Source organism: Cynoglossus semilaevis, chromosome 13 (genome assembly GCF_000523025.1).
Source record: "Cynoglossus semilaevis isolate Cse_v1.0 chromosome 13, Cse_v1.0, whole genome shotgun sequence".
In the NCBI taxonomy this organism is placed as follows: Eukaryota; Metazoa; Chordata; class Actinopteri; order Pleuronectiformes; family Cynoglossidae; genus Cynoglossus; species Cynoglossus semilaevis.
The window spans coordinates 3966713-3994185 of NC_024319.1; the positions used below are offsets into that span (position 1 = coordinate 3966713).

Below are 27473 nucleotides of genomic sequence, written 5' to 3' on the forward strand. Positions count from 1 at the left end.
CAATAATAAACCGAATATCCAACGAATACATCTATTTTAATTATGTAAAATTGCATTGTATTTTTAGAACAAAAATATAAATATGATTTTTTCCAAGGTATTTGTATTAAAAGAAAAATATTTTATTCTAGTTTACACCGTTTTATTGAATTTGTTCAAATTGTTTTTAAGTGCTTAAGTGGTTTCATAACCATAGTACTACTAGCTACATATTTATTCACTTTGTACAATATTACAATACATAATATACAAGAATACATAGTACATAAATAATGTATAATATTATTAAACATTTGCACAACTTTGTGCAAGTTTTTACCTTTACAGGGAAAAAGTGACACAGGAAAAAGAAAATGTATAAATGCAGTTTGTCCTATAATGTGACATAATATATATACTGGCCTGAAGTGACCAGTATTTGTTTGTGTTTTTAACACTGAGCATGTTTTTTCTACCACAGTTACATTTTATATAGTCCATATTTATTATTTCATTTCATTTTTCTATAAAGCTCATTTTTACATTTACCGATTTCTTTTAGCTTACGCTGAAGACGAACAGGAATGTGATGCATGCATGCATCAGTGAAAATGCAAACATCATCCAGAAAGGGTCAATACTCATATCGGTGACGTGCTCACTGTCAGGCATTGGCCCTAAACACCATATAACTTTTGTTGTATTTTAGAGGAAATACATTGGGTATTTAAAAAGAAAAGACCTGCAGTCAGAATCGAATTATAGGAAGTCTTGGAATAGTTGTACACGGCTGATAGGTGACATTTATAACATGTTTTCCAAGCTGCTTTCGGTGCCACGTCCTAATATGTAAAGCACCCGAGGGAGGCAGGGGGGAGGAGCAGAGAGGCAGCAGGTAGAAGATCACGTGGTCCCACAGGTAGGCGCAGTACTTAACGGGAGGGGGGACGCGCAGCCATTACTGTGAGATGGTGACTGCGGGAGGTTTCACTTCAACACTGTCATACTCTCGGAGCTCACCTTTACGCTCAGGTGGAGACTTTTTTTATTCACCTCCCCCCTCCCGCTTGTCGCCACTGTCACCCTGGTGTAGTTTAGTGTAGTATTCTCTTGTAGTTTTTATTAGTTAGTCAGTTAGTTAGCGGTGCTGGTGTTCAGATGACGGCGCAGGTAGACTACCTGGCGGTGTTTTTCACCGCCACATCTGGCGCCTGTGGAGAGCTGCTGGGGTCCGACGAGAAGGAGCTGGTGCAGTTGGTTTGGCAGTTGGTGGATGTCAAGAACAAAAAGGTAAAAAAGAAAAATTACTGCATTTTAAGGTTAATACCACAACATTTCTAAAAGCTAACGTTTATTACGAGAGGACCTGAAAATTTGAAGGTAAACAAAGGAGAAAGCAGGTACACCGAGGTAGACACACCACAGTAGAAAAAAAAAACAGCAATATAAAAACGAATTTAAATCTATCTCTTTTTTAAAAAGGTAAGAAAACAAGAACTTGGCAGATAAATAATGTTTACCATGAATAAAGTAAAGTAAAGAATCTTTAAAGAGCATGTTGTGCTAAAAGTGTAATGAAGAAGCTACGCTGCTTCAATTACAATTTCTCAAAGCAGAGTGATAAACAACACAATAAGTTGACAACTGATTATGTCAAGTGATTATTTAGCCTTTAAAGTTTTTATGACGCTCTTAAATGTGTGCATTTTCTAAATGTATCGACAACGGTGTCACCTTTGAGTTGCCAATTAGTCCTTAATGTGAATAACGTTTAATTTTTATTTTATTTTATGTTCACCAACTGATGAAGTAATGACATGGTTATTAGATGTGGAAATAATTATATGCCTCCTAATGATGATTCCTCAACAAAAGTGCTGTGATAATAGGGTGATTATTATTATTAAACCTTGATTTGTGTATCTCTATTAAGTAAGTAAATTATCTTTTTTTCTCATGTTTTTTGGATATTATAACATCAACTCTTCATTTCTATTTTTACCCAGAAAAACATAGAACAATCAGAAGAAAACCTAGAAAAATATTTTCAGGCAATGACAAAACAGAACGTGTCTAAAGGAGGCGAAATTGATTACCCACAGAAAACACTTTTCAGATCAATCGATGTTTGAGATATTCATTAGTTTGAGATCGGTTATACTGTAATACCATATGATCCTCTAGGCTGCTATTTCAAGTAAAACATGTTTTTTTTTGTGTGAACCAGTTGGGCAGGGTGAATGAGCTCCACATAAAGCCTGACCCCACAGACCTGACAGAGGAAAAGGAAGAGCAGCTGGAGGAGGAGGAGAAGGAGGAGGATGTGTCAGAGGAGACAGTTGAAGAGAACAGATTGGAGGCCGACTGCGTCTCTGCATCCAACAGCTTTGAGTCAGCCCTAAACCAAGTAACCTTTCAGATTAGCTTGTTGAAAAAAAATCTCTTACATTGTAGTTACTGATACACCAAAACATTAGCATTTATGTGTTTGGTTCTCTTTTATCCCCCTCCTTTCAGTTTCACCTACAGCTGACAAATGAAGTAAACAGCGCGGGCGCAGGCACGTCAGTCTGCTTGTGTACAGACGGGCAACTCCACATCCGCCAAGTGATTCACCCTGAGGCTGCGAGCAAGGTGGGCAAGCCAATTGGGGGAACGCCTGGGAGCTAGGGTGGAGGGCTCGCTGCCACAGGAGCCTTTAGTGTACACACAGCCTCAAAGGGATGTTGTCACCTTAGCTGCGTGTTTGTCTGGTAGAGTTTAATTTTACAGAGAAAGATGAGGGATCATCTTGCAAACCTGTCTAATGACACACGCCCATGCACATACCGTACTTGTTCACTGCGTGGTAAGACATTGTTACGCAGTGACACTGATGAAATTCTCCCATGTGTCTTAAAACATTATTCAGTGTTACACAGGGAGCTGGGCCGTCTTAAACAAACAGAAGTACACTGGCTGTAAAGTGACAGGTGTTTATAGGCCTCATCTTCACATCCTTAAATATAATTTCTGTCCTCTCCAGAACATCCTGGTGCCAGACTGCTTCTACTCCTTCACCGACCTTCGAAAAGAGTTTAAGAAGCACTTCCCCTCATCCGACCTCAAGGCTTTGAATGTACATGTCATGGCAGAATGTATCCTTCACGTCACCTCTGCGGGGAGAAAAAACATCACTGTGTTTAGTGCTGCTGCATGTCATGTTTTATAGTCAACTGTCAGTCAATTTTATTGTTTCGTTAACCTCCAGGCTCCTGTTGTTCTTTTCTTTTCGTAATCTAATCTGCAGAATTACGGTTAAAGAAACTGCAGTCACATCATAGGTTTATGATCCGTGGGTTGTTGCCTGCAGAATTAGAGGTTTTGTAATGCAAATGGGGCTACACTGACTACACCTTACCAAGTGTTCAGTGAAACAGTGTGTGTTTCTTGGTAAGTGTGTGTTTAGCCAGCAAGATAAAGGCACACACACACGCCCACTGGAACAGGATAGCTAACAACTCTGTGTGTGTGTGTAAGTCATTTTGTGTTTAGGTTTCTTTAAATTGTTTGTCATCCGCTTTCATACGCCGACACTTCCTCTTTTTACTTTTCCACTGCTCTGTGTTTTGTGCCTTGACTGATTCACCCTCAGCTCTGAGTATACCTGTTGATCTGCCCCCCGCATGGGACCCCTCATCTACCCAAGATCCTTTAGCCACCTTGCCTGCAACAGTTGCAGTACAGCAGGTCCAGACTATGTCCAACATCGTCCTCGCACTGCTTTCTGAACCATTCTGTAAGTTCTACCACCAGTACACTTGCTCGGAACGTTTGTATTGTATATTTGAATTTTTAATCCAAGCATCATTTTGGAATTTTACCTCACATGTAACACAATGTTAACAAGTCTTTTTTAAAGACAATGAAAAACATTTTTAAGCCAAAAATGTATTCCATGAAAGTTAATTAATAATTAGTAATTCCAACTAAACGTGGTCCTGTTCCACTTACAGGTCACACCTTTTCTACTCCCGAGCGAGTTAATGAAAAGTTTGAGACTGGAACTTGGTGAGTAAAGTTTACCCAAGATAAATATGATTGTTTGTTTTCAGCTCTGATAATGTACTTTTGTGTGCGTGTGTGTGTGTGTGTGTGTGTGCGCAGCAGTAAGATGGAGAAAGTGTGCGACAACACGGTGATCAGAGCCCGAGGGTTGCCATGGCAGTCATCTGACCAGGATATTGCTCGCTTCTTCAGAGGACTCAACATTGCCAAGTATGGAGCATTAACATTACATGTTATATACGCATATATATGCGTATATATGTGTGTATATATATATATATATATATATATATATATATAGTATGCTTATAGAATGTGTTGTGTTGTGTTGTGTTGTACAGAGGGGGGGCTGCTCTGTGTCTGAATGCTCAGGGGAGAAGGAATGGAGAAGCGCTGGTTCGTTTTGTCAGTGAAGAGCAAAGAGACCTGGCGCTGCAGAGACACAAACACCATATGGGCAACAGATACATAGAGGTAACGAGTAACGTCGAGAAAACCTGTCACGTACACATTGGTCTTCGGACGACCTTGATCTGCACCGTACTCACTAACTCCTTGTCTTCTTAATTAAAGGTTTACAAAGCAACAGGAGAAGACTTCCTGAAAATAGCCGGAGGTGAGTTGATAAAACAAAGTATACTGAACAAACATCTTCAAAGGCACATGTGATCGCAATTACAATTACAAAAAAACAAAACAGGCAGTCATCTTTGTAATTTCATGACAGTCAACTGAACAAAATCCAGACACTTGGTTCTGCTAATTTCAGAGAATATGGCAGCACAGATTTATTTTTCTAAATTTTGTGCATTTTATGGATAGATAAAAATGAATTGTAGTGGCATTAGTGCTGTAAATAAATAAGTCGTCTGTCGCCATAGGGTACAACGTCTGTATATCACACTGTGGTGTTTATGATGATTGAGTGACTGTTGAGTGATACGACTTTGAACTTAGTGCAAAGGTGTCGTTAGTTCATGTCAGTAATTGCCAAGTGGAATGTGGTTGGTTCAATTACACTCAATTAACCCAGCAATCGATTTGCAATAATTAAAAATCAAAAATCAGGTCAATAGGACTCCACAGCGTGCCAAAGGTCACGAAAAATTTGAACTCTGACCTGACCTCTCAATGCAACATTACGTAACTGTGTGTGAACATTTGGAATTGTTTACCTATGGCTGAGGAGTTGTGTCTGTGTCCTCATGTGAATGACAGGAACGTCCAACGAGGTGGCGATGTTCCTGTCCCGTGAGGACCAGATCATAGTGAGGATGCGGGGTCTTCCTTTCACCGCCACACACGAGCAGGTTCTCAGCTTCTTCTCCCCGGAAGACGGTCTCAAAGACATGTGTCCTGTCAGCGGAGGGAAGGATGGCATTCTGTTTGTCCACTACCCGGATGGACGTCCCACAGGCGATGCCTTTGTCTTGTTCGCCTGCGAGGAGCACGCCCAGTGTGCACTGAAGAAGCACAAGGAAATCCTGGGGAAACGATACATTGAGTTGTTCAAGAGTACGGCTGCAGAAGTCCAACAGGTACGTCACCGTGCTTTGTAGATTCAATTGTTTTAATTTCAGAAAAAACCTTGATGTCTTTGTCTTGCAGTGACAGGGTGGAATTTTCTTTGTGTTCACACAGCTGAGAGTGACAATGAGTGGGTGTGAGGCCTTTCTCATGTTGGTTATAGGAATTATTTTGGGGTAGGGCATTATGGGTGGGAACCTGCAAAACAAGAAGTGCTTTTCTCTCCTTCTCTCTGTCCCCACCCTTTTAGTCCATGTAAAAAAACCTGGATTTATTTTTCTTATCTGTGTGAACCGATGAAGTCTCCGCCTCCATATGCTCATACATATCTTTAGAGAGAGGCCTCTCCTGCTGCTCTCCTGCAAGTGGTTTTTATTGGTCCCCTCCAGAAGTGCAAACACACTTGTGTCCTGCTGGCAACGAGCCAGCTCCTGTCAGACAACACTGCAGCACTTTGAACAACTGCACACACTACAGCAGTCTTTAAGAAAACAAACAATGTGTGTGTGTGCGTGTGTGTTACATTTTAGACGCTCATTTAACCACTGATGAGTACTTCTAAATCTATAAGGTGTATGAGTTCAAAACTGTTGATTAAAATTCTGGTTCAAAGCAGGTCAAAGTTTGAACTCTTGAAAACAACAAACTTCATGAGACAGGACACGGTGATCGACTTCACACAGTCTGGAATTGATTTGTCAGAGACGCAGCCACTAGAGCAAAACAAGCACAGGAACAGACGTAGAGACACGGACGGCCTAAGAACGGCTACCTTTAACTTAAATCTGTTAATATTTATATTAGAGGAGATATTAAACACAAGGAGGTCGTCCTCTGTACAAAGCCTTCAATCTGTGGAATATTTTAAATAAACATCTCAAGATCAATTTATCTTAACAGCCTTCTAATTAGACTAGTTATAATTTAAAAAATAGTTTCTGTCTGCCCTCATTTTTTTGAGTCCTAATTAGACTAGTTATAATTTAAAAAAATAGTTTCTGTCTGCCCTGATTTTTTTGAGTCTTTCAGGTTGTTCTAGCTAATTTAGCTAATTGTTTCAGCTAATTTACTCAAACGTGTGTAATTTTTATTTTAATATATTGATAATATGATATTATCAACTGTAAAGCCATTTGTGGTTTTACCTGCGAAAAGTTAAAACTAAGTGAATCAAAACCATAACCATGATTTACCATGAACTCTTTTAAAGATCATAAAATTCGTAACGTTTGTCTTGGAAATACTGCCTGTCATTCAGAACACAAAATACATTGGACATTATGTGAGTTTTTTTTTTGTATTAAAGATAAAAATACCATTCTTTAAAAAAAGCCAATTTAAAACTACAGTACTCAAGAAATACCTTAAAAGCATTGTTTTAAATGAGGAGAATAACTAAAAATAAAAATTCCATCACCCGTCGATGCTGACCTCGGAGCATGTCATTTATTTACAGGTGTTGAATCGCTACTCATCGGCCCCTCTGATCTCCGTGGCCCCCCCTCCTTTGGTGTCAGTCCTCCCCACCGTGTCTCTTCTTCCTCCCCCTGGTGGTTTAAGGGACTGCTTGAGGTTGAGAGGACTGCCTTACACAGCGAGCATAGAGGACATCCTCACCTTCCTGGGCGAGTTCACACATGATATCAGACCACATGGCGTGCACATGGTCCTCAACCAGCAGGTACATGCAACAACTGCACAGAGAGACACACACTGAGAGACTCCCGTGCCTTCTACTACAGTGTCTGAGTAACCCCCCTCCCCTGACTGTTTCCAGGGTCGTCCATCCGGCGACTGTTTCATCCAGATGACCACGGCAGAGCGAGCACTTCAGGCCTCTCAGCGGCTTCACAAGCACATCATGACCAGCCAGCGGGGGGCAAACAGCCGCTATGTGGAGGTCTTCCCCTGCAGCGCTGAGGAGATGGGCCTGGTGCTGATGGGCGGCTCGCTCTCACACACACATGCACACACACACAACCGGAGCAGGAGTGGGACAGGGCTCAGCCCACCGCCATGTAAGTCCAGACGTAAGTGTTGCTGGGAGCTGGGGTGCTTCGGGACTGCCGGGTAGGTGGGCTCCTGCCCTGGGGTCCGGGTTGCTGGGTTTTCTCTGATCTTAATACTGTGGGAAGATGAGGTCTAAGGTCTGGTCTGACTAGTAGGATTCAAAGTGTGTGTGCTGTGCGTGTGAGAGAGTAAGAGATGGGAACCTCTTACTGTGTGTTTGTGTGTGACGAAATGATCCATTTGCATGAACTGAACAAACTTGACAAGTTTTTTCTGTTTAATTCAAACTTCACACACACTCTGATGACGCCCTGTAGTCCATCTTAACAGCAGCATGTTTTTGTCCCTTCTTAATTCGACCCTCTCACCAGATTTACAGAGATCTGAAAGGCTTGGAAAAGTGTAAGCGACAAAATCTTGGCATGGTTAAAAAAAAAAAAGTAGCAAAACAAAATGGCTTACAACTCTCCGGTCTTATCAGATTGACAGTGGTTGCGGGTTTTAGCCTCAGTAGACTGACATGCCTTAGGTGTGTGTCTCCTCTGCTTGTCCAATCAGGAAGTGTGGGAAAGGTGGGCAGAGCTGAACGCGGGTGCTTTGTTCTCCGTCTCTGTAGCCGTTTTTTTCTATAATTAAGCACTCGTTTTAAAAAAACGGGGGGCCTTTTAAAAAGCCGTCAAGTGTTTGGTTTTTTTTGTTTGTTTTCTCTTTAAAATGAAAAAAACAAGTCTCATTTGACAGTTGATCAAAATAAACAGATGACAGTGAGGGAAAAGGTTCAGTGTTTAAGTTGAAACAAAACAAAATCAATATTGATTAGATGGAAGGTACAGAGCATATATGAAAAATGCGTAGGTAAATTTACAAACGGGGTGGTTATTTTGTAACTTTTGTTGGCTTGACTGAAAGAACTGAAATAACTAATAACACCTGTAGGTACATGTTTGACTAAAGAAAAAAACTTCCTAACACATACAGAGCTGTTGAATGTCCTGTTTGCCTGCTCGTATGAAGTTGACCACTGGAGGCAGATTCCAGACTGTTTTTTTTTTTCGTGCTAAAATAGTATCATTACAAGTACTTTGCAAAATGAACGTGCTTCTAGCAGGACACTGCTGCGTTTGTTTAATCCAGTCGACGTCACATACCTCCATTTGCTCGGTGGCTTCAGACTGGGATTAGGACCAGACCTGGTCCCATGTCTTAGTACGTCTGTGGCACAGATGACCGGATCGACCAGGACAGACTCCAGACGAGACATCGTGACGAGGGATTCAAGTGACAGCATCGTTGTCCAGACTTGGATAAAGATGCTTGGCATGGTGCTGGGTCATCACAACCATTTACTGCTCGTCTCATCGGTTCTGCGGGTCTTTGTTGAACCTGTCACATGACTGCAGTGACCCCAGTGGTCAACTGTGTTGGTTGGTTGGACGTATGGTTGGAGGGGTATGGACTTAAATAGAAAGGGAAACTACCTTCACTAACATCTGGAATCAAAAGAATGGATTCATCTTGCATTGCACTTGTAATGATATTCTGAGAGCATTAGATGCCTTTTAACCTACTAGTATAAACAGGACAAGTATTGTTGACCAAACCATTTTATCTTTACACTGCCAACACTTCTTTCAACTAAAGTCCCAAAATAAAAAGCTAACGGACAAAAGAGTTACAAATACGATGCAATTAATTGATAACGAATGAAGTGACATTTGTGAGTACTGACTACTACCTACTTGTACTTACCTTCAGGGTCAGCGAACACTTCCTCATTTTAGTTAAGACTGCGCTGCACAACCTGTTAGTTTGTTAGAGCGCCTCATTCTATAGTAAACAATATAGAAGACCCCAACTTCAGGGATGATGGGTTTTTCTGTTGCCTGTTTTGAGTGATTTTTAAATCCATTGTTTCCCCCTCTGGCTTTTCTCCCCCAGGTTTATCTCCCCCATCGTACTCCTTCACTCCTGCACAGCCTGTGTTCCCCACAGAGGCCGCCGCCTCTGCCCTCTACCCTCCCATAGGTCAGGTGTTATTGACCCATCGGCCTCTCCCACCAGGACATGCCTACTACCCCAGCACAGCTCAGCTATACATGAACTACACAGCTTACTACCCCAGGTATGCCGAGTCCCGTCTTGTTGAAATATACTATAGACTATAGGGACTATATTTTGCATATGCTTTAAATACCTAATGTACTGAATCCTGCTGACTACTGTAAATATCCGTATTCTTATTTGTACTGTGGGTTTTGTCAAACCCCAAACAGTTTGATGTTCTGCACGCGATAATCAAACGAGATGATAAGACGAAACACACTTTAACTAATACAAATAAAAACATTTAGAGCTTCGGAGGTGATGTTTACTCTGCCACATGGCGTAACCGAGTCTGCAAACAAAATAACAAACTCTGTTTGCATGTGTAATAATCGTAAATGGATTTCTCTGAACATCATTTACAATAACAGGTTAAATGCTGTGGTTGATACGACCGCCCTTTAACTCACCGTTCCTGTTTAAGTTGAAGAACAGTTGTTAGTCTTTGTCATTGAAAAAAAAAAACCATGTTACAAAACTTAAGTCAAAGAAAGGTTAGGGTCTACTGTGGAGTTACGGCTGAAATTTGTGGTTTGATTATTTACTTAAATCTTTACATCGGCTCTGCTGTTTGTTAACAAATGTAAGAATCTACGCCTGCAGCACACTGATGGAAAACTACAGCTGGCAACAAACAATCAGCTGTGGATTAGTCATGGTTAATCATGATTAATAAATTGCAGCAGGTAGATGTCAGCGTTTCACGCCTGTTGATGGCATTTTCTTCACAGAGTCAGTGTTTTGAGTTTAGTCACTGTTGTTAATCCTGGCGGTGACTTGTAGAAAGTGTCGAGTTTTTTTCTTTTTCAAAACTTCAGTGAAGCCATTCTACGGTTCCACGCCATGTATTTGACAACTTGTCAACCGTAGACGACTGACACATGCTGGGTGATGAGGTGGTATTTAAAGCATGAGCTGCTTCAGTCAAAACAAAAACCATTATCCGCAGAGTGTGTATAAATAACAATGTGTGCATTCTGCCTGTGCGGTTAAACATGTAAAAAAAAGTGTTATTGTGATAAATTTCACAGATTAATTAACGCAGTTAATGTGTTCATGTTGACAACACAAGGAAATGACAGAGGAAACTTTACGTGGCAGTTTGGTTTTGTTTTAACTTCTGGTTGCATTTGCTGCTCAACCAGGTCAGTTTCCATACAGAGCAAAAAAACAAACAAAAAAAAGTAAGAATAATTTTGAGCAAATTTAGATTTAACAAAGATTTTCTCGACTCCTTGATCTTGTAGGAATTATACTTCACTGGTGGCTGTTTGGGAAACACATTCCAATAAGTAGGATTCATATTCATTGATTGATCAAATATGAGAAACAGAACCTCTGCTTGGATTTCTCACTGAGGGGAGAACTTGGTCCAAGGGCAGTTAATAACTGAACAGAAGTGTTTCAGAGAACCTGGTAAACATCAGCCGCCGCTGTTCTTCTCTCTCAATACTTCAGTCTTTGAGAAGGTCACCAGAGTCCAACCCTGCCAACACAAGAACACATTCAACAAAAGCATCTTTAATTTCTTTAGATATTTTTAAGGTTGACATCTAATCTTTTGTCCTTTTGTCTCACCCCTCACCCCTCTCACAGTCCTCCTGGCTCACCTACCACCGTAGGATTCTTCCCCTCCCCCTCCTCCCTCTCCTCTCCAGGGGGGTTGGTGCGTATGCCGGGTTTGACCTACGGCAGCAGCGGGGTCAAAGAGCTCATTAACGCAGTGCAGGGGTACCAGGTGAGAACACACAACTTTGCTGGTATCTTGATAACTAGTAGTCGACCCCGTGTCAGTGCTCGCTAGTTCCGTATTTACATGGCTCCCTGTGAGTGTTGTATTCAAATCTGCTTCCACCGTGGGTGTGTGTTGTCAGGCTGCCTGTGTGTTTGCCCAGAGGCTCTCAAACGAGTTTATCCCGTCTCCTCTCCCTCTTCTGTCACTCTGGCACTGCTGCCTGCTTAGACTTGACTCGGAGGAACCTGAGCCTTAAATAAAACTAAAAGAGAGTCGAGAATCCCATGGATATGATGCACGAGAGGATTTACAGCCTTTAGCTTGACCGATAAATAACGAAGACTGAGCGTTTCATGAAAGACATACTATACATGTTTTTATTTGTCACCTCCATGTGGTTTTGTAGGTCATGTAGTTTGTGCAGATGCTTTTGTCTCAGCCCCCTGTTTTTGTCATTCCCCCTGGGTTCTCACACCACAGTACACTCCCGAGGAGGCTCTCATGCACGCCCATGGGCCCGTGCACGCTCACGACCCGGCCAGGACACTGCTTACGCAGCCCAAAGAATGGGTGTGTATTTAAGGTGTCTGAGGCAGGTGGCAGGTAAGGATTGGCTGCGGTTTCACCGAGGGCAATTGAGTTCTGAGAGTGGTTGTGTCTGTGGTTTGGGTTCTGGACGGGTCACTAGTGTGCGTGGGTCACAGCACTCGACAAGACAATGTTGCCCTTTCCATATTTCCACTGATCACACGCATCAGTAGTTACAGTCTGAACACAGTCGAGCGGTCGAAGGGATTTTCTTTGACTTTTTCATGACCTGTTTACGGATGAAGTGATTTTTGATGACGACTGACAGCAGACATGTCAAGCTTTGAATTTCTTAATGTGCTTAAACCGACCCATCCTGTCTATTTATATTTAAGTGATAGTGTTCTGTTCTGCTCAACACCACCTCTACAGGTTCAAAAGCAAATTTATTTTTGGAGTAAACAAACTTTTTTTTAAAAATTGTTACATAACTACGTAGTCAAACAGTTATGTAAATATCACTGCAACAGTGGGAGGGCAGCCCCGGGGGGGCGGGGAGTGGCGTTACTGTAGCAGCTGGTTAAAACTAATTCAACTTTTTTTAAATCTGCCAGTGGGGAAAAGTTTTGATTTATGATTTTACTTCCCTTTTCTTAGATTTTCTTTTTTATGTGTTGACATGAGGGGCTGTGGGTGTGGGAAAGCCAAAAGAAGAAAGCTTGACATGTACAGCTACACAGTGAATCAGTCAGTTGGTGGCGCTGTAGTAGTACATGTAGATTAGGTGGCGATCTCCAGGTCCAGGCCTGGAGTGATTAAAGGGTGGTGGGTGACCTGTGGTGCTGGTGTGTGTCTGTGATCTCTGTCTCTTTTTGTGCTTTTCTTCTCCCCCTCCGACTCACCCTCACATCTTCACTTGTCCTGTCCCCCTCTCTCTAGAGTCCTCTGGAGTCGACGTCTCTCCTGGGCAGCAGTCTGATTGGTCAGTCCAGTGGAGGTGACGCTCTCATGTCCCTTCCTGCTATGGTTACCAAGCCAGCGGGACAGTACCTGGACCTGACCCTGCTGTAGGGTCACAGACAAACCAAGGTCATGTGACAGTGACATCTGATGTATTGTTAGCTAGTTTTTTTTTAAAATAGTCTTTTAGATGTGTTATTTATATGTTTAAGAACAGAAATTATTGTATTTTATACCAAAATCATTGTGACCCAAAAAAATAGCAGTTTTGTCTTATATTGCACAGTGTGTATTGTAAAAGCTTTATAATGATTTTTTTTAAAGAAACAAGTTATTATTAAGATATTATAATAGGGATGTCCGATAATATCGGCCTGATATTAGCATATTATGTAATGTCTGTAAGCATTGTTATCGGGTTTTCATTATCGGATTCTATAACGATTCTTACAGATATTACATAATGCCTGGGGATAAACGGCTGTATATTAAAGTGAAAGTCACTAGATGGCAGAATTGCAGCTCATTTAATTGCTCTCATACTCCCACAGTAGTTTGTACAGATAAATATTACCAGGCTCATATCGGTATCGTTTGATATCGGAAATGAAGTGTTTGGACAATATTGGCATATCAGATATCGGCAAAAAGTTAATATCGGACATCCCTATATTATAATCATTATCATATATGTGCTAGCCAAACTAAAGAAGAATGACCAAGTAGCATCTGAGCTAAATTTCTTCCTGAGCTTTTCCGTGAAGAGTGTGTGTGAACGGTGTGAGTGTGACGACGACGAGGATGAGTATTATGAGTGGCTGTAATTAAATGTTTTGAAATACTCGCATGTTATGTTTATATACATTTGATACGGTACATAGTGATTGTATTGAAAGCTTTAGTGCATGAAGAAGTTCAGTAGTAAAGAAAAACGAGATGTTTACATTTTTGCCAAATATCAATGCACTGCTAATCAATAACAATATTCGCGAATGAAACAGCAGTATCTCCAAATGTTACGCCGTGAGTTTGTCAAACTCTGGCATCAGACGATACTGATAAATCACATTTCCAGAAAAGTTAGTACACCCCTCTAACTGCTAACCACCCACCAAGATGGCCGAAGAAGATCATGCACATGTAGCAGCAGTTCTGCCTTTCACCCCTAGGTGCAAAGATTTCTCCTGATCCCCATCATCTATGCAATTTTATTTGACAGCGTAATTTAAAAGTTTGGACTAAAATAGTAAAACCAAGCATCGCAAGCCAACCCAGGTGACCACACCGTGTGCTACACACATTAAGCAAACATTATTAGAGAATTTAGTAATTTACAAATCTTACAATTAAAGATAATTTTTTTAATGACCTAGATAATGTACCAACCTTTCTGGAAATGTTTTCTGTGCAAAGATGTCCTGACACACCCTGTATGGGTCAATTTTCATGTTGTTCAATGCCAATCTTTTTCTGCGTTATGTTTGGATTCCCAACCAAAAGTGGACATTCTAGTTTTTACCAGTGACCCAGGTCCTGGCTACAGTTTTTCATCTTGACCAATACTCTGCAGAACTCAGGCTCTTATCTTACTGGGTGGAAAATCCCAGATGGCCTTCATTACAACCCACCTGTCTTCTTTCCACCCTCTCCTGTGAAATAAGTGGGTTCTTCTACAGAGGTTCCATCTTCGGTTCCCCTAAAATGAAACTCTTTCGGAGAGTGGATGGAAAGCTGAGCAGGAAAGGTAATAAAGGTCATCTCTGACGTGTGTCTTCGGTAACACTGCTGTACACACCTCCAGTAAAACTTCCAGTTCCTGCTCAGGATGTCCTCCAGCAGCTGTGCTGAAAAATCAATAAACTTTACATGAAGTTTGCCGGTCTCCACTTGTTTGTTTTTTATTTTACTGTTTACCTTCTCAGGCTCTTTTGTCCTGTCATTGGTGAAGCTGTTGATGACAGGACATGGCTGGAGGTGAGGCCGAGTGATGTCACGCTCACTGTCTTCACTCTCTCTTTCCCACATTCACACCACTGTCACCCAGACACACTGGACTCATTACGTGAGCCGATGGTCCATTCTGGTGGAAAACTGAAGCATAGAGACAAAGCAGGAAGGTGGTGAAGACAAAACCACGTCTGACCCCCTCAGGGCAGATTTAGCATTGTGTAACACAATCCGCTGCACCCCACCCAAACTGATCCCTTTAAAACTCACCTTCATTCTCCCTCTTATAAACAGGTATACCGTCTAACCTGCATGACAACATCGTTAATAGCCAGGCTGAAAATCCCAAAATATGCCTGGTCTTTAACTTTAATCACGATGATGTCAGAGCTGCCAGAAATAGAGAGAAATGTTATTGTCAGCACTAATCCAGATCGGTCCTAACCGGTTATATACTCAATACCAACATTTAAAAATATATAAATCAGCCACAATGTCATTAAGGCATAGATAATTATAGATGTATAAATTTGTAAGTTTTACAGAAAGTCCAGTTTGGTTTAACTTAATAAATTGTCTTTAAATATTTGAAATTAATTTGTTAAAATATTAATGCAGATCTATAGAAAGTTTATGAAGAGCACAAGTCTAAAGTCGATGTAACTGAGACATTTTTCAAAATTCAAAATTCAAACTGGTTTCACAAGGCATTTCTGAACATGGCAACTCATACGCATGCAAACGAAGCACACAAACACCACAGATCATCCTGGCTGTTTTTTTGCTGTTCGCAAAATAATTTACATATCCAGTTATTGTTGTACAAAATACTTACCATAGTAGAAATAGAAAACTAAAAACTTGTAGTACAGTAATACTATACACAGTGCAGTGTAACAGGTTTGTGGAGGCAGATAAATCAGTTATATTCTCTATTACATTCAATAGCATTCCCTCAGAGGGTGGGTGAAGGCTGCTTTGACACTTCACACACAGGCACGCAGGGCGAGGCCGGGCCACATTCCCATGTCAGTGCAGAGACCAAAGATGCTTCCACGGTTCTGTCAGAGACCGTGATGAGGCTTTTATTATGATCCAGGGACGACTCATTCAACACATTCATTACAGCTGCAGATAAAACGCGGCTGACATCGAAGTACTTCAGACAATGGGGATAAAACTTGTTGAGCAGCAGGATTGCGTCAGGCAATAACTCATTTAAAATGAAAGAACACGTGAGACTATCGTTCCACTTGACCCGAGATGAAAACACCGACCGTGATCCAGTACGGCTCAAAATCAGTCAACATTCGTTACACGGAGCAGTGTTTTCAAAACCTGCAAGATTACAGGTTTTGTCTCCCCCCAGTGGGCAAGCTTCACATTCACCGGACAATTTTACATTTATTTTTGTGTTAACAGCCAATGGTGCTGGCCTGTAAAACAGGGTCAAGCTTATGTAAGGCATTTATTCAAATATAAATTCTACATACAGCAGCACCTTAAGAGACATAGGGATAAATAAATAAATAAATAAATGTTTCTGGTTCTCACCTGAAACTTACAGGTTAGCACAAGAACGTTTTTTTCCCCCCCATGTCTCTTCAGGGGCTCCGTAGAATTCTACTCTTCGTGAAGAAATAAAGGAACATTTGTTAGAGTTCTCGATAGGTGGAAAACAAAAAGCTAACGTAAATTATGTATTCTAGCACTCACTCTGACCAGTCATCTTTAATTCTTCATTTTTAATCAAGAACAAGCTGCGGGATCACAGTATCTTCAATGTTAGACCAGGAGAGAATGCCTTGTTATCGTAATCACCAGTCTCCACAAAAAACAACAAAAAAAAAAAACGTATTTTGTCATTATTGACAATATTTCAATAATTTACCTGGTTAGACTCCTAAGAAACTTAAAAGTCACACATCAATTCATGACGCAGGTGTTTGATGCTGTGGTTACAGCACCCCCTGCGGGGAAAACAGGATAAGCTACATGTTCTGTGTATCTTCACAGGGAAAGTCTCTTTCAGGTAACTGTGTTTGTGAAGTTTCCTCCTCCCCAAATGCCTCAGGTGGTTCGTCATGACAGATGACGGCAGAGCTCAGAGTGAAAAGATCAGACCTTTCCACTGACTGAGGCTCCAGCGTTAGCATGTGGATAAATATTTCTATTTACATGGTGAACAAACTGATATGGAAGTTGATTCAGCAGTGTTGGTTCTGTTGGTGTTCCCGGTGTGGAGCTCGATGCTCGAACAGTCGCAGTCTCGGACACAGTTTAGACGTCCGTGACGACACAGTGATGATACCGTCGCATTACACTTTTCATCTTGCAACACATTTGCATCATGCAGGCAGCAGCTGGTCCGACCGAAGTCTGTCTGCGTTTGCTTTTACTAATGAGTCCGTTTAGTTCTTTCTCACCCAGCCAAAAAATAGAGATCCATCCGTCTAAAATATCAATGTAGCAAATGATACAATTGTCTTTATGCAAATATAGATTTGTCAGTGTGAATGATCTACGCCAATGTACAAACGTGGACTAAAGCCAGCGACGCCGGCACCTCACTGTCGGCCTTTTCTGTCCGAAAGGTTAGAGGTCAGCGTCTCAGAGCTCCGTCATCAGCAGGGCTCTGAGGATCTTCTCTCTGTCCAACCTCATCTCTTCTCCGCTGCAGACACACACACACACACGTGTCTGAATTTGATGTCAAGACTAAGTAGTAAGACACATTTGCTCCAGATTAAGATACAAATATATAAATAATTCTACATAATCTACATCCCTTCTCTTCTCACTGACTTGCTCAAGGCCGTCACTTCACTGTTGAAGACAGGTTACAGATCTGGGGTCAGTGAGGTTAGGTTCACTCTTCTTTACATTTGTAAATACAGCTAACACACACATACACACAGAAAATAAACCCAGTAAAAACCGAGTCGTGAGTTACCTGTCGTTATGGGCGGCAAGGTAAGGAACCAGGTGAGGAATGGAGCTGCGGTAGTAGGAGGGAGAGAGGTGAGGAGAAGGTGAGGGAGAGGGGCAGCAGGGACTACCCAGCTCCAGGGCTGGCATATTATCCACCTGAAATAATATATAAAGTGTATATAAATATGTTTAAGTGGTGTAAGAAAATATCGATACACGAATATCACGATATTTTGTTTCCGTATCGATAGGGCAGATAACAAATAATTACGTTTACGAGTTATAGGGCAGATAACAAATAATTACGTTTTGGGTTTTTTTCTCTGCCTCCTTCTAATCACTATGCCTCTGTGGGGTCCCACCCCTCACTTTTGAAACCACCAAGTTAAGGCACTAGGGAATACATTACATATCTCCATGTGGCTGCAGTCTGTGTGTGTGTGTGTGTTTGTGTGTGTGTTACCTGTGGGTAAATGGACGGCTGTATCTGTTTGTCCAGTGAGCTGCTAGAGCCGGCTTTTCCAGTGCACTCCGAGGAGATGGCTGCAAGTGCTTCTGGGAGATCATCTTCATCTTCATGGTTACTGATGTGTAATAGATTGAAGCAGACAGAATGACTTACACGGCCCGCACCCAGTTCTGAACAGACAGTGGTTTTTAAAGAGCAGTGATAGTTCTTTAAAACCTCTGTGAGTGCTCATTCACGCAGCAGGAGGCTGGAGCTACGCCCTCCAACACAGTAATCACAGAGGATGTGTACTCACAAGCTGAACTGCCTGACCAGCCGCTTCCTGCGGTTGGAGCTCGGGATGGCTTTAGGGTGACCTCTGTCTGGGGTCGGATTGTGTTCCTGCCACTGAGGCGTCTTCTCTGCGGTCAGGCTGGAGGCAGCAGAGTCCTGGGACGAGCTTTGATGCCTGGAGAAAAACATGGACCTGAATTAAAGTAAAGTTGTACCATAGTGTGGCAGCAGCATCGAGACGGCTGTCTGTCCTCCATCCGTCTATTTGTCCTCCATCCATCCACCAATCTAAGCCTGGCCCTTGGTATAGGCGATACAGGCAGTTGCCTATAGCACCATCTGCTGGAGGGGCACCAACAGTCATTCAAATTTATATGTGTGTGTAGGTTTGTTGGTGTGGTGTCTGGGGAGGGGGGCAAGTAATCTCACCTAGGGCACCAAATTTGGTTGAGCGAGCCCTGCATCCATCCATGTTGTTACAAAAAATATCATGAACATGAAGCGTTTGTCCATTTCTTACTTCAAAATTCATCAAGGGGGCCGGATTGAACCCCCTAACGAGCAGGCTTTGGCCCATGAGCCGTATGTTTGACACCCCCTTGCTGGTCAGTCACCCTGTAACAATATCTGTGGGCCGCCCACTCACCTGTCACTGATGGTCTCATTTGAGTTTTTCCCTCTCGGTGTTTTATGAACTTCCTTCTTTAAAATGAAAGACAAACACAAATCAGTCCTCAGCTTCTGGTTTTAAATATTACCACACAGGAAAGCTAACATGCTAACAGTGAGTGTAATCAACTCACCCTGAAGGCTGCCTCCATCTGGGCTTTCAGGATGTTGCATTTAAGGTGATCAGGGAGAAGTGCAGGAGAGACAGGCGGGTGCAGAGACTTTTCGGAGAGCTGCTTCTCCTCGGCCTGACAGAGGGAAGGAGCAGAAATGTAAAAACCACAGCAGGGCAGCGTCTCATTATGTGACTGAAATGGGAGGGCAGCGGGTCGGGGATGTGTCTGACCTTGTTGTCGATGTTGAGGTGAAGGGAGGGCAGGGAGGGCCAGGGGGGAGAATCACCGTCCGACTCCAGAGCTTTGAGGAGAGCGTGCGGGATGTCAAACTCATCTGCATCTGCGGGACAGGGAGGAACCTGACGTTCTAACACAGACAAAGAGGTCGTTTTAAAAATATGGAGGAAAATGTCAGAACTGACAGAAACAGAAATGGATTTAAACGACGTGTTATTAAATCAGGAATGAAAAAAATAGGAGAAAAAAAATCAACATTTCAAATGAAACTCTTTTGAAATGAAACAAAACAGAAACATGTGATATAAGTGAAGGTAATTGTCATTATTATTATTATTATTACACTTCGAGCCAGCACAGACGTCCATACACGAAAAATATGTGAAATACAACTATTATACATAAATAAATGAATAAATAAGAGAAATAAATACATATGTGATCATTATTGGATTGAATGCTAATATTTTCAGATTCACGGTGGAATGTTTTGATGCGATTAAAATTAGTTTATAGTATTATTATTATTATTATTACACTTCGAGCCAGCACAGACGTCCATACACGAAAAATATGTGAAATACAACTATTATACATAAATAAATGAATAAATAAGAGAAATAAATACATATGTGATCATTATTGGATTGAATGCTAATATTTTCAGATTCACGGTGGAATGTTTTGATGCGATTAAAATGAGTTTATAGCGGACCGACCATTTGTTAAAGACTTCCGGTCCAAAAGGAAAGACAGCTGACCTGAAGGTGCCATTAATTCTTTCCAGTCTAAGTTCAACCTCATGAATGTTAGAGAGAAGAGGTGGAAATGGTTGGGGTAAAACACTCACTGTTCTTGACGTGTGCGTGACACAGCGTCCCCTGGCTGTGTGTGTGTCGTCGGTGATGGTGGTGGATCTTTCCAGAATAAGAAGTCTCGTTCTCCTCAACACTGAACTGCTCTGATGCCGGACCACTCAGTGGGAAACTGAAGAGGAAGGAGTGAAAAAGAAAACAACAACACAAAACTCTAACCACCATTTATGTTTATCTTTAACTTATTAATTAGGCGAAGTATGCAGAGATCACGTAAAAAGACGAACCACACGACAAATGTAAAAACTAACAGATTTTGTTGCCGAAGGCAAAGACGTCTGGATAGAAACGTATAGTGGTAAATACACCCGCTAGGGGGCAGTAATGCAACTCAAACGGTAAAGAGCCAATGACACGAGTAACAAGTAGTTAACAGACGCCGGGGATTTGTTATAGCTTAGCCAAAATTTGGACGGACGTAAAATTGTCGAAATTAAAGTCTGAATAAAACCTCTCATCTGATGTTAAACACAGACGAACTTACGAACTTTAAAGTATGTTGACAGAATGTTTGTAAAGTGGTTTATATTCTGGTTTGTTGTTTACGTTTTTGGAAACAGTGTAAACTTCTCATACGACCCTGACAACGGATAAACAGTAGTAGAATAAAGAATAAATAGATGCTCTAAAAAACAACATTTCTTCCATTTTGAAAAAGAAATAGTTAAGGACACAAATCCCATCCATTCTTTTCCATTTATAAAGACTTTCTTTATTCAGAGGGCAATAAAGAAAACTTTTTGAAGGCATCACGAGATTCAAGTAAACAACTCAAAATAAAAGGCCACATTCTCCAGCACGACCTTGGCCACGTTTTCTGTAAACAACCTTTCATTTATTTCCTATCTAACTTGACACGGTCTGTATATATGTAATCTTCATTCAGCATTTTGACGCTAAAGGCACAAACACACATTAAAAGCAGGATTCTAGTCCACACCAGACTACGTTCTACACATAAAGCAGCGTAATCCCTAAACCAGCAGAGAGTGAGTGCTAATCTGGAATCTTTCACCTGAAGAGAACGTCAGCTCGGAAGGTTTTCATTCACTTCATTTTACTCATATCTTAAACGTGAATTTCCTAAAGATTGAAGATAATTTTATACTCTCAGGCCAATGGGACACAGGGAAGGATTAAAATCCACTAATTATACAGCAAAAAACAAAACAAATATTACTAATAATTAAATATCACTAAAGTTTGTACTCTCAGGGTGTGTGAATGTAAAAAGGAGGTCCTCCCTCACAGGCTACTTCATTAGTCAATGTACCAGAACTGCCCTGTTATTCATGGCACAGGCCCAAGAAGATGCTGGAGACAAAGATGTGTCTCCGCTCTGACAGACAGCATCACATGTCTCTGCTGCTGTCCTGTCAGCTGCACGTCTGTGATGTGAAGCCCGCGCTCCACCACTTCTGTAAAGTGCTTTATATTAGAGTCAGATGTGAATGTGGAGAGTACGTGAGCACGGGAAACTCTGTGTCAGGCAGAGACGGATGGACACAACACGGTGGTCAAACTGTCCTACAGTAGGAAAGACAAGAGGTCCAGCACAATGTCCTGCACATCGTTACAGCACCGTAGGCAAAGTGAACCGCTGCAGCGCAGCTTGGATCCGTGTTGGTAAGCTGTCATGTGCTGATTTACTGATTTACATTTTTTTTTCTACCTTCAGTAAACACAGAAGTTCCGGTGTTTTTAGAACAACAAAACCAGCCGGTCTGGAAACAAAAAAACACACAACTCCTTTCTTCCTTATTCTAATTGGCTGATTAGGTATTTGCATCATCCTGCAGGCAAAAAGGTGTTCCTATTGATTCGACCAGTGAGTGAGTTAGCTACAGTTAGCCACAGTTAGCTACAGTTAGCCACAGTTAGCTACAGCACTGCTGGTTTAAACATGTGCTGAAGAAAACTGAGACAAAACCCTGTTTAATTTGATCTGATTATTAAAAAACAACAACCTAAAACTGTGGCGGTGTGAAGGGAACTCCTGGAGGGGTGCAACAACGTCATGTGGAAGTGTACGTACAGTAAATGCTCATCACGTTGAACAATTCAAGTGCTTGATTGTCAGCATTAAAACATATTGGGGGCTTTGAGGCTAAAGTAAATACGCAGTAGTACTACTATAGCAGTATTTCCTAGTACCTCACTCTGCCTCTACCCTGTAGAGATGGAAGATAATCTGAAGTAATGATGAGTGAATGAGACAAATGGAAGAGGATACTGCATATGTGATGATGATGATGATGATGATGATGGAGAGGCTTTTTGTCAGTAAAGTTCATCAGCGGAGCTCGTCTCTTTGTGCTAATCAGTTTCTCTGTACGCAGTAGTGTTTATAAAAATGTTTTCCCCCAGGCCAGAGGTCAAAGGGCAGTCATGACTTTGTCCCTGTGCATCACACTGATGGAACGTGGGAGGATGCTGCTGGTTCGCTGTGGAATTGGAGGAAGACTGGAGATGGGACTCTCATCCCCAACAGAGGGCCTGAACATGACGCACGTACACACACACACACAGACACACACAGACAAGACAAACGTGGCGTATGAGTGACATGGAGGACATGGAAACTAATGGAAGATGAGTAGAGGAGGACATGGAAACTAATGGAAGATGAGTAAGACAGTCAGCCTTTCAGAGGACACGACTTCCTGTCTCTGACTTTTCTCCACTCTGAGAAGCGTGGTCACTCAACCTACCTGTGTGAGGGTGGGTGTCCTGATGGCTGCAGGTACACCGGGGGGGTGAGGGCAGGGTGGGGCGACAGCCACTGGTCGTGGGCAATAGGAATGTTGTGCTGGTACTGACAGAGGAGACAGAGGAGAAGGGACAGAAAAGCAGATGTGGAATATTGAATATATCTGTACTGTACATAAATATACGTATATATGTGTGTGTGTGTTGATATGAGAGAAGCCACTCACTGGATGGAGGCTTGGTTCAGGACTGGCGTGAGCGCTGGCCAACAAACACCAACAGTTAGCAGCAAAATAAAAAAAGTTTAGACAGTGTTTGAGTTGATTATTCAGACAGTTTGACATCAGGACATTTTTTTTAAATAAAGACATTTAGATTTCAGCAAAAAAAAGGGTAAATTTCACCAGAATATTAAAGTGTGTGTGCATGTTTTTTTTTACCTAATATGTGGTTTGGCTGGGGAAATAGCAGCTGACAGAGAGAAAGACAGAGAGACACAGATTAATGAAACATCTTTGGGAAAAAATACCACGACTACAACTACTGATCCTGACACACATCATTATAAGAGAAAGCACTGGTGCAGCATGAAAATTGTCATGTCGTTTATTTTGTACGTTTCACGTACATTCATGCCACACGGTGGCAGAGAATTGAACATTTACTGGATAAAGAGCAGTGGTCGGAGCTCCAGTTTTTCCCACATGTGCCTTGGTTTTCTCCATGCACTCCTGCTTCCAACAACACGCTTAAATATACAGGATTATTTTAATAATTTGGACTTTCTAATAAATAACATCTTTAGCTTATTATGAAGAAAACATTAATCACATTTAAAGGCACGTACTTGCTGTTGTTAAAGGTGTGAACCCAAAATGGTTTACTAGTCAAATTGAAGTAAACACAGCACTATGTATAGGACATAGGATAAAAAAAAATCTATCTTCTATATTTTTTTATTTTAAAGATAAAAAAAAATCTATCTTCTATATTTCTTTATTTTAATTTTTTTTTATATTCTAAACTTGTTTTTCACCAATCTGTCACATAATGTCACATAATTATTATTCGAACAAGAACCCATTATCAGAACAGGAGGGGTTCAGAGAACACTGACAGACCACACTGGCTCACTGACGCATCTCTGCCTGTGAGACCACTGCAGCTGACAGACAGCAGGAGTGACGACGGGCGGGGGAGGAAAAACAGGTGTTTCTGACAAAGTGGAAACATCGTCTACATACAGTCAGAGAAACACACTCATAATTAACTCAATAATTCAACACTGTTGAAGTAGAAAATTAACAGAAATGGTTCCAGTGTTTGCTCAGTCGACTCACCTTTGCTCAGCGACTGGGCGCGGGAGGGGTATCGTTTGCTCGGCCGTCGCTCGAATGTGCTGGTCCTCCTCAGTCTGCCGCCGTGAGTGGCCTGGTATTCTGTTTTACCACTGAGAAAAACAGAGGGTGAAAAGAGTCAGCATTTCAACAGGCACTTTTTAACATCCTGTCAGGTAGAAGCAGCTGCTGCTGTGCCACAGGTTATGAAAAACGACTAATAAAGTTAACTAACATTTTATCTTTTTGACAAAACCAAAAAAGATATGGTTCATTACAGATGTTCAGGTTTGTTAGCAGTGGTTAATAAATATCTTTATACTGTTAAATCTCAGAAAAATGTATTAGAAGACGGCAAAAAATAATAATGTAACACATTAAGTGTAGCCAAATAAGGTAGAAAAAAGAAAGAATATTTAAAATTTTCAATAATACAAAAAAAAAAAAATAACAAAAGACTTTGGTTAAGGTATCCAAAAATGTGAAAAATATCAAAAACTATCAAAAACTTCAACAAAGGCTAAAAGCTTTTCAGAATAACCTACCGCCCTCTACCTTATCTGGAATAGTCAACAAAAATATATTACAGTTAATATAAATGCATCAAAAACACAACTAAAATTTCACACTTTTAAAAGGCATCTGAAAATCAGCTCAAAGTTATAAAAGTTAGCCAAAATTATATATTAAAAAAAAACAGCTTAACCATCAGTGTACATTGGTATCTGATGGATGTAGGTTTGGTTTTGTTTTTTTTACATAAAGCTGCATAGTGTGCATTAAAAGAGCTCTTTATTTTTTGGATAAACCTGTTTTTATGGCATCAACATATGACGGGATCATCTTTCAGAGGCTGAAAACACCATTTAATGTTAATATCAGCCGTCCGTAGATTTCCACTGTTTGGTAACTGACTGGTTACTGACTGCATGACTACGTGTTGATCTCAGGGTCAAATTGCGGAGAATGTGTGTGTTAAACATGCATCAAAAGAGCAGTGACATCGAAAGTAATGTGTGTGTTAACCTGTTCATGTCCCACACATGAAACATTAACTTTCAAACACGTATCAACGCTGCGTCAGACTTGGTTATTACTATTATAAACATATGTAAATGTTCTACTCCTCTACAGAAAAATCCACAGCAGCAGTCTGTGACTTCACCATAAACCTCCTGACTCTGTGGAGTGACCATCGACTGGCTCCTATTTTTTACTCCCACCACCTGTAACCTGAGACTTCATCCACTGAGTCTAATGTAAAATGGACTTCACACTACTTTGTTTAGAGGCTCCAGCAAATGACAGGAAGTGGCCTCAAGTGTGAGCCTCTGCTTCAGCCACCACTGATAATAATCTGAAGAAAACAAACAATACGAATGTCATATCTCAGTCTCCATAGGAACAGATCCATGTAACCATAGATACGCTGTAACCATAGATACAAAGACTCTGTCTTTTGTGACACGTAGTTTCCATATGCTGGTACCAAGTGCTTGGTCAACTCCTGGTACTGTCACTCTGCAGGGTTTTTTTTTTTTACCTGAATCTGAAGCGAGAGCCGAGCCGTGTGAAGTCGCTGTGGCTGGCTTTGCCCGTGGCTGGCTGTCGGAGCCGGAAGAAGGCGTGGCTCTCCACAGCGCACTTCCACAGGTGCTTGCAGCTCTTGGAGCTGGCCAGCTGGAACATGAAGGTATGCTCCTGCTCCCGGGCCTGAAGATCAGGCAAAACAAACACTGTTTACATCCTATACACAAACACCTGCGGATGTCGGTGTGTTCATAAGACTGAGGCTGTGGCTGGATACAGACCTGATCGTCGTCCTCCACCACCACCAGTGTCAGACGACTCTTTTTAAACTCCAGCCTGGTGATTTTGGGCCTGAGTTACACACAGAAACAGATGTGATAAAAAACAGTTTTTGTCCCTAATGGTTCAGAAGTCCATCTAGAACAAACACATGTTTTAAAAAATGTAGAATAAATTCAGAACAGAAGGAGAAACTGACGTCAAATGCTGGCTTCTCTGGCTAATGTTAAGCTACATTAGCAACCACTAAGCTAGTTACAGGTTCCTTTTTTACTGTAGTTGGTTTTACGCTGCCATTTAGTTAACAAGGTTCCTTTTTTACTGTAGTTGGTTTTTCGCTGCCATTTAGTTAACACTTGGCTTTAGTATGAATTTACTTTTGCTAAATATATGTTTATTCTGTATAATTTTTGTTTGTTTTTTACATCAGGTTTACTTTTAAAACATTTTCTTCTGTGCTAGGTCTGTTGGCTAATTTTAGCAGCAATTTTTGCCACCTTAACCTGGCAAGTACTTAAATTATTTCTAGAGAAATTTTTGAGCAATTTAAGAGCCCACTTTAACCTAGCAAGTACTTAAATTATTTCTAGAGAAAGTTTTGAGCAATTTAAGAGCCCACCTTAACCTGAACATCGAACTAAATTTTAGCATGGCTGTGGAGTAATAGCTGTAGCCAACGTGGAGTAATAGCTGTAGCCAGGTTTTTATTAGTTTATTAGTATTAGTTTAGTAGTTATTTTTGTTCTTTATCGTCTGACAAATTTTAGCTCTATTTGGCTAACTTATAAGTATCTGTACCCACCTGGTGGTCACCTTTTTACACTGTAGTTTTATTTCATTGCCTTGTATCAAATATAGTTGACGATCATTTTCTTGTTAATTAATGGCTAATTATCACAGCTGCGCGTCGTTGGGTAATAGATTAGTGACGGAAATGATGAAATGTGCCTTATAAGACCCACAAAACCAAAACTAACCAAAACTGCCTTAATTAAATAAAAAATAATAATTTAACATAATTTTTGAAATGTGCCTTAATGGCACTACAGCGCTGTCTTGTTTTTAGACAAATGTAAATCACGTACTTACCAAAAGAAGAGACCGATTTTGTTGACGCCTTCAAACACCAGGATCCCAGTCGGAGTGAGACCGAGTGCGTACTCCCCCCCGTCCCTGCCCTGCAACAGGAAATGACAACACACTTATTTAAGA

General features: G+C 41.2%; 2 protein-coding genes across 5 annotated transcripts in view; one reads left to right on the forward strand and one right to left on the reverse strand.

Annotated features, from left to right (window-relative positions):
* Positions 1 to 426: 426 nt before the first annotated feature.
* Positions 427 to 13326, forward strand: esrp1 (epithelial splicing regulatory protein 1). Of its 3 annotated transcripts, XM_008323041.2 has the most exons (16): positions 427 to 1269; positions 2207 to 2386; positions 2497 to 2613; positions 3005 to 3116; positions 3614 to 3757; positions 3975 to 4029; positions 4126 to 4236; positions 4368 to 4500; positions 4600 to 4642; positions 5245 to 5564; positions 7010 to 7234; positions 7331 to 7583; positions 9502 to 9685; positions 11263 to 11404; positions 11882 to 12004; positions 12869 to 13002. In XM_008323041.2, exons 1-15 carry the CDS (start codon positions 1138 to 1140, stop codon positions 11981 to 11983), a joined length of 2253 nt encoding a protein of 750 aa, XP_008321263.1. In that variant the 5' UTR covers positions 427 to 1137; the 3' UTR covers positions 11984 to 12004; positions 12869 to 13002. The 3 variants fall into 3 exon arrangements, with proteins under 3 accessions (XP_008321263.1, XP_008321260.1, XP_008321262.1); XM_008323038.2 differs by lacking the exon at positions 11882 to 12004 and having other exon boundaries at positions 12869 to 13326; XM_008323040.2 differs by lacking the exon at positions 11882 to 12004 and having other exon boundaries at positions 7331 to 7571; positions 12869 to 13326.
* A 2384-nt stretch (positions 13327 to 15710) lies between these two features.
* The window catches only part of epb41l4b (erythrocyte membrane protein band 4.1 like 4B), a 27891-nt gene continuing 16128 nt past the window's right edge, over positions 15711 to 27473 (reverse strand). The window contains exons 9-23 of one of the 2 annotated variants that reach the window (XM_017038188.2): positions 27351 to 27439; positions 26264 to 26333; positions 25996 to 26165; positions 24456 to 24565; positions 23556 to 23586; positions 23343 to 23376; positions 23118 to 23221; positions 20382 to 20518; positions 19525 to 19661; positions 19313 to 19426; positions 19156 to 19208; positions 18532 to 18684; positions 18231 to 18351; positions 17790 to 17923; positions 15711 to 17510 (exon numbers count right to left, since the gene is read on the reverse strand). In XM_017038188.2, the coding sequence (XP_016893677.1) occupies positions 17447 to 17510; positions 17790 to 17923; positions 18231 to 18351; positions 18532 to 18684; positions 19156 to 19208; positions 19313 to 19426; positions 19525 to 19661; positions 20382 to 20518; positions 23118 to 23221; positions 23343 to 23376; positions 23556 to 23586; positions 24456 to 24565; positions 25996 to 26165; positions 26264 to 26333; positions 27351 to 27439 (1521 nt within the window). In that variant the 3' untranslated portion in view covers positions 15711 to 17446. Of the gene's footprint in view, positions 17511 to 17789; positions 17924 to 18230; positions 18352 to 18531; positions 18685 to 19155; positions 19212 to 19312; positions 19427 to 19524; positions 19662 to 20381; positions 20519 to 23117; positions 23222 to 23342; positions 23377 to 23555; positions 23587 to 24455; positions 24566 to 25995; positions 26166 to 26263; positions 26334 to 27350; positions 27440 to 27473 lie in introns of both variants that reach the window. The other variant, XM_008323037.3, reaches the window with a different exon arrangement.

Coding starts and splice junctions, on each gene's coding strand:
- esrp1 (XM_008323038.2), top strand. CDS start 1,138: ATGACGGCGCAGGTAGACTACCTGGCGGTGTTTTTCACCGCCACATCT. Junction 2,614..3,004: donor ACCCTGAGGCTGCGAGCAAG/GTGGGCAAGCCA, acceptor TGTCCTCTCCAG/AACATCCTGGTGCCAGACTG. Junction 3,117..3,613: donor TGTACATGTCATGGCAGAAT/GTATCCTTCACG, acceptor ATTCACCCTCAG/CTCTGAGTATACCTGTTGAT.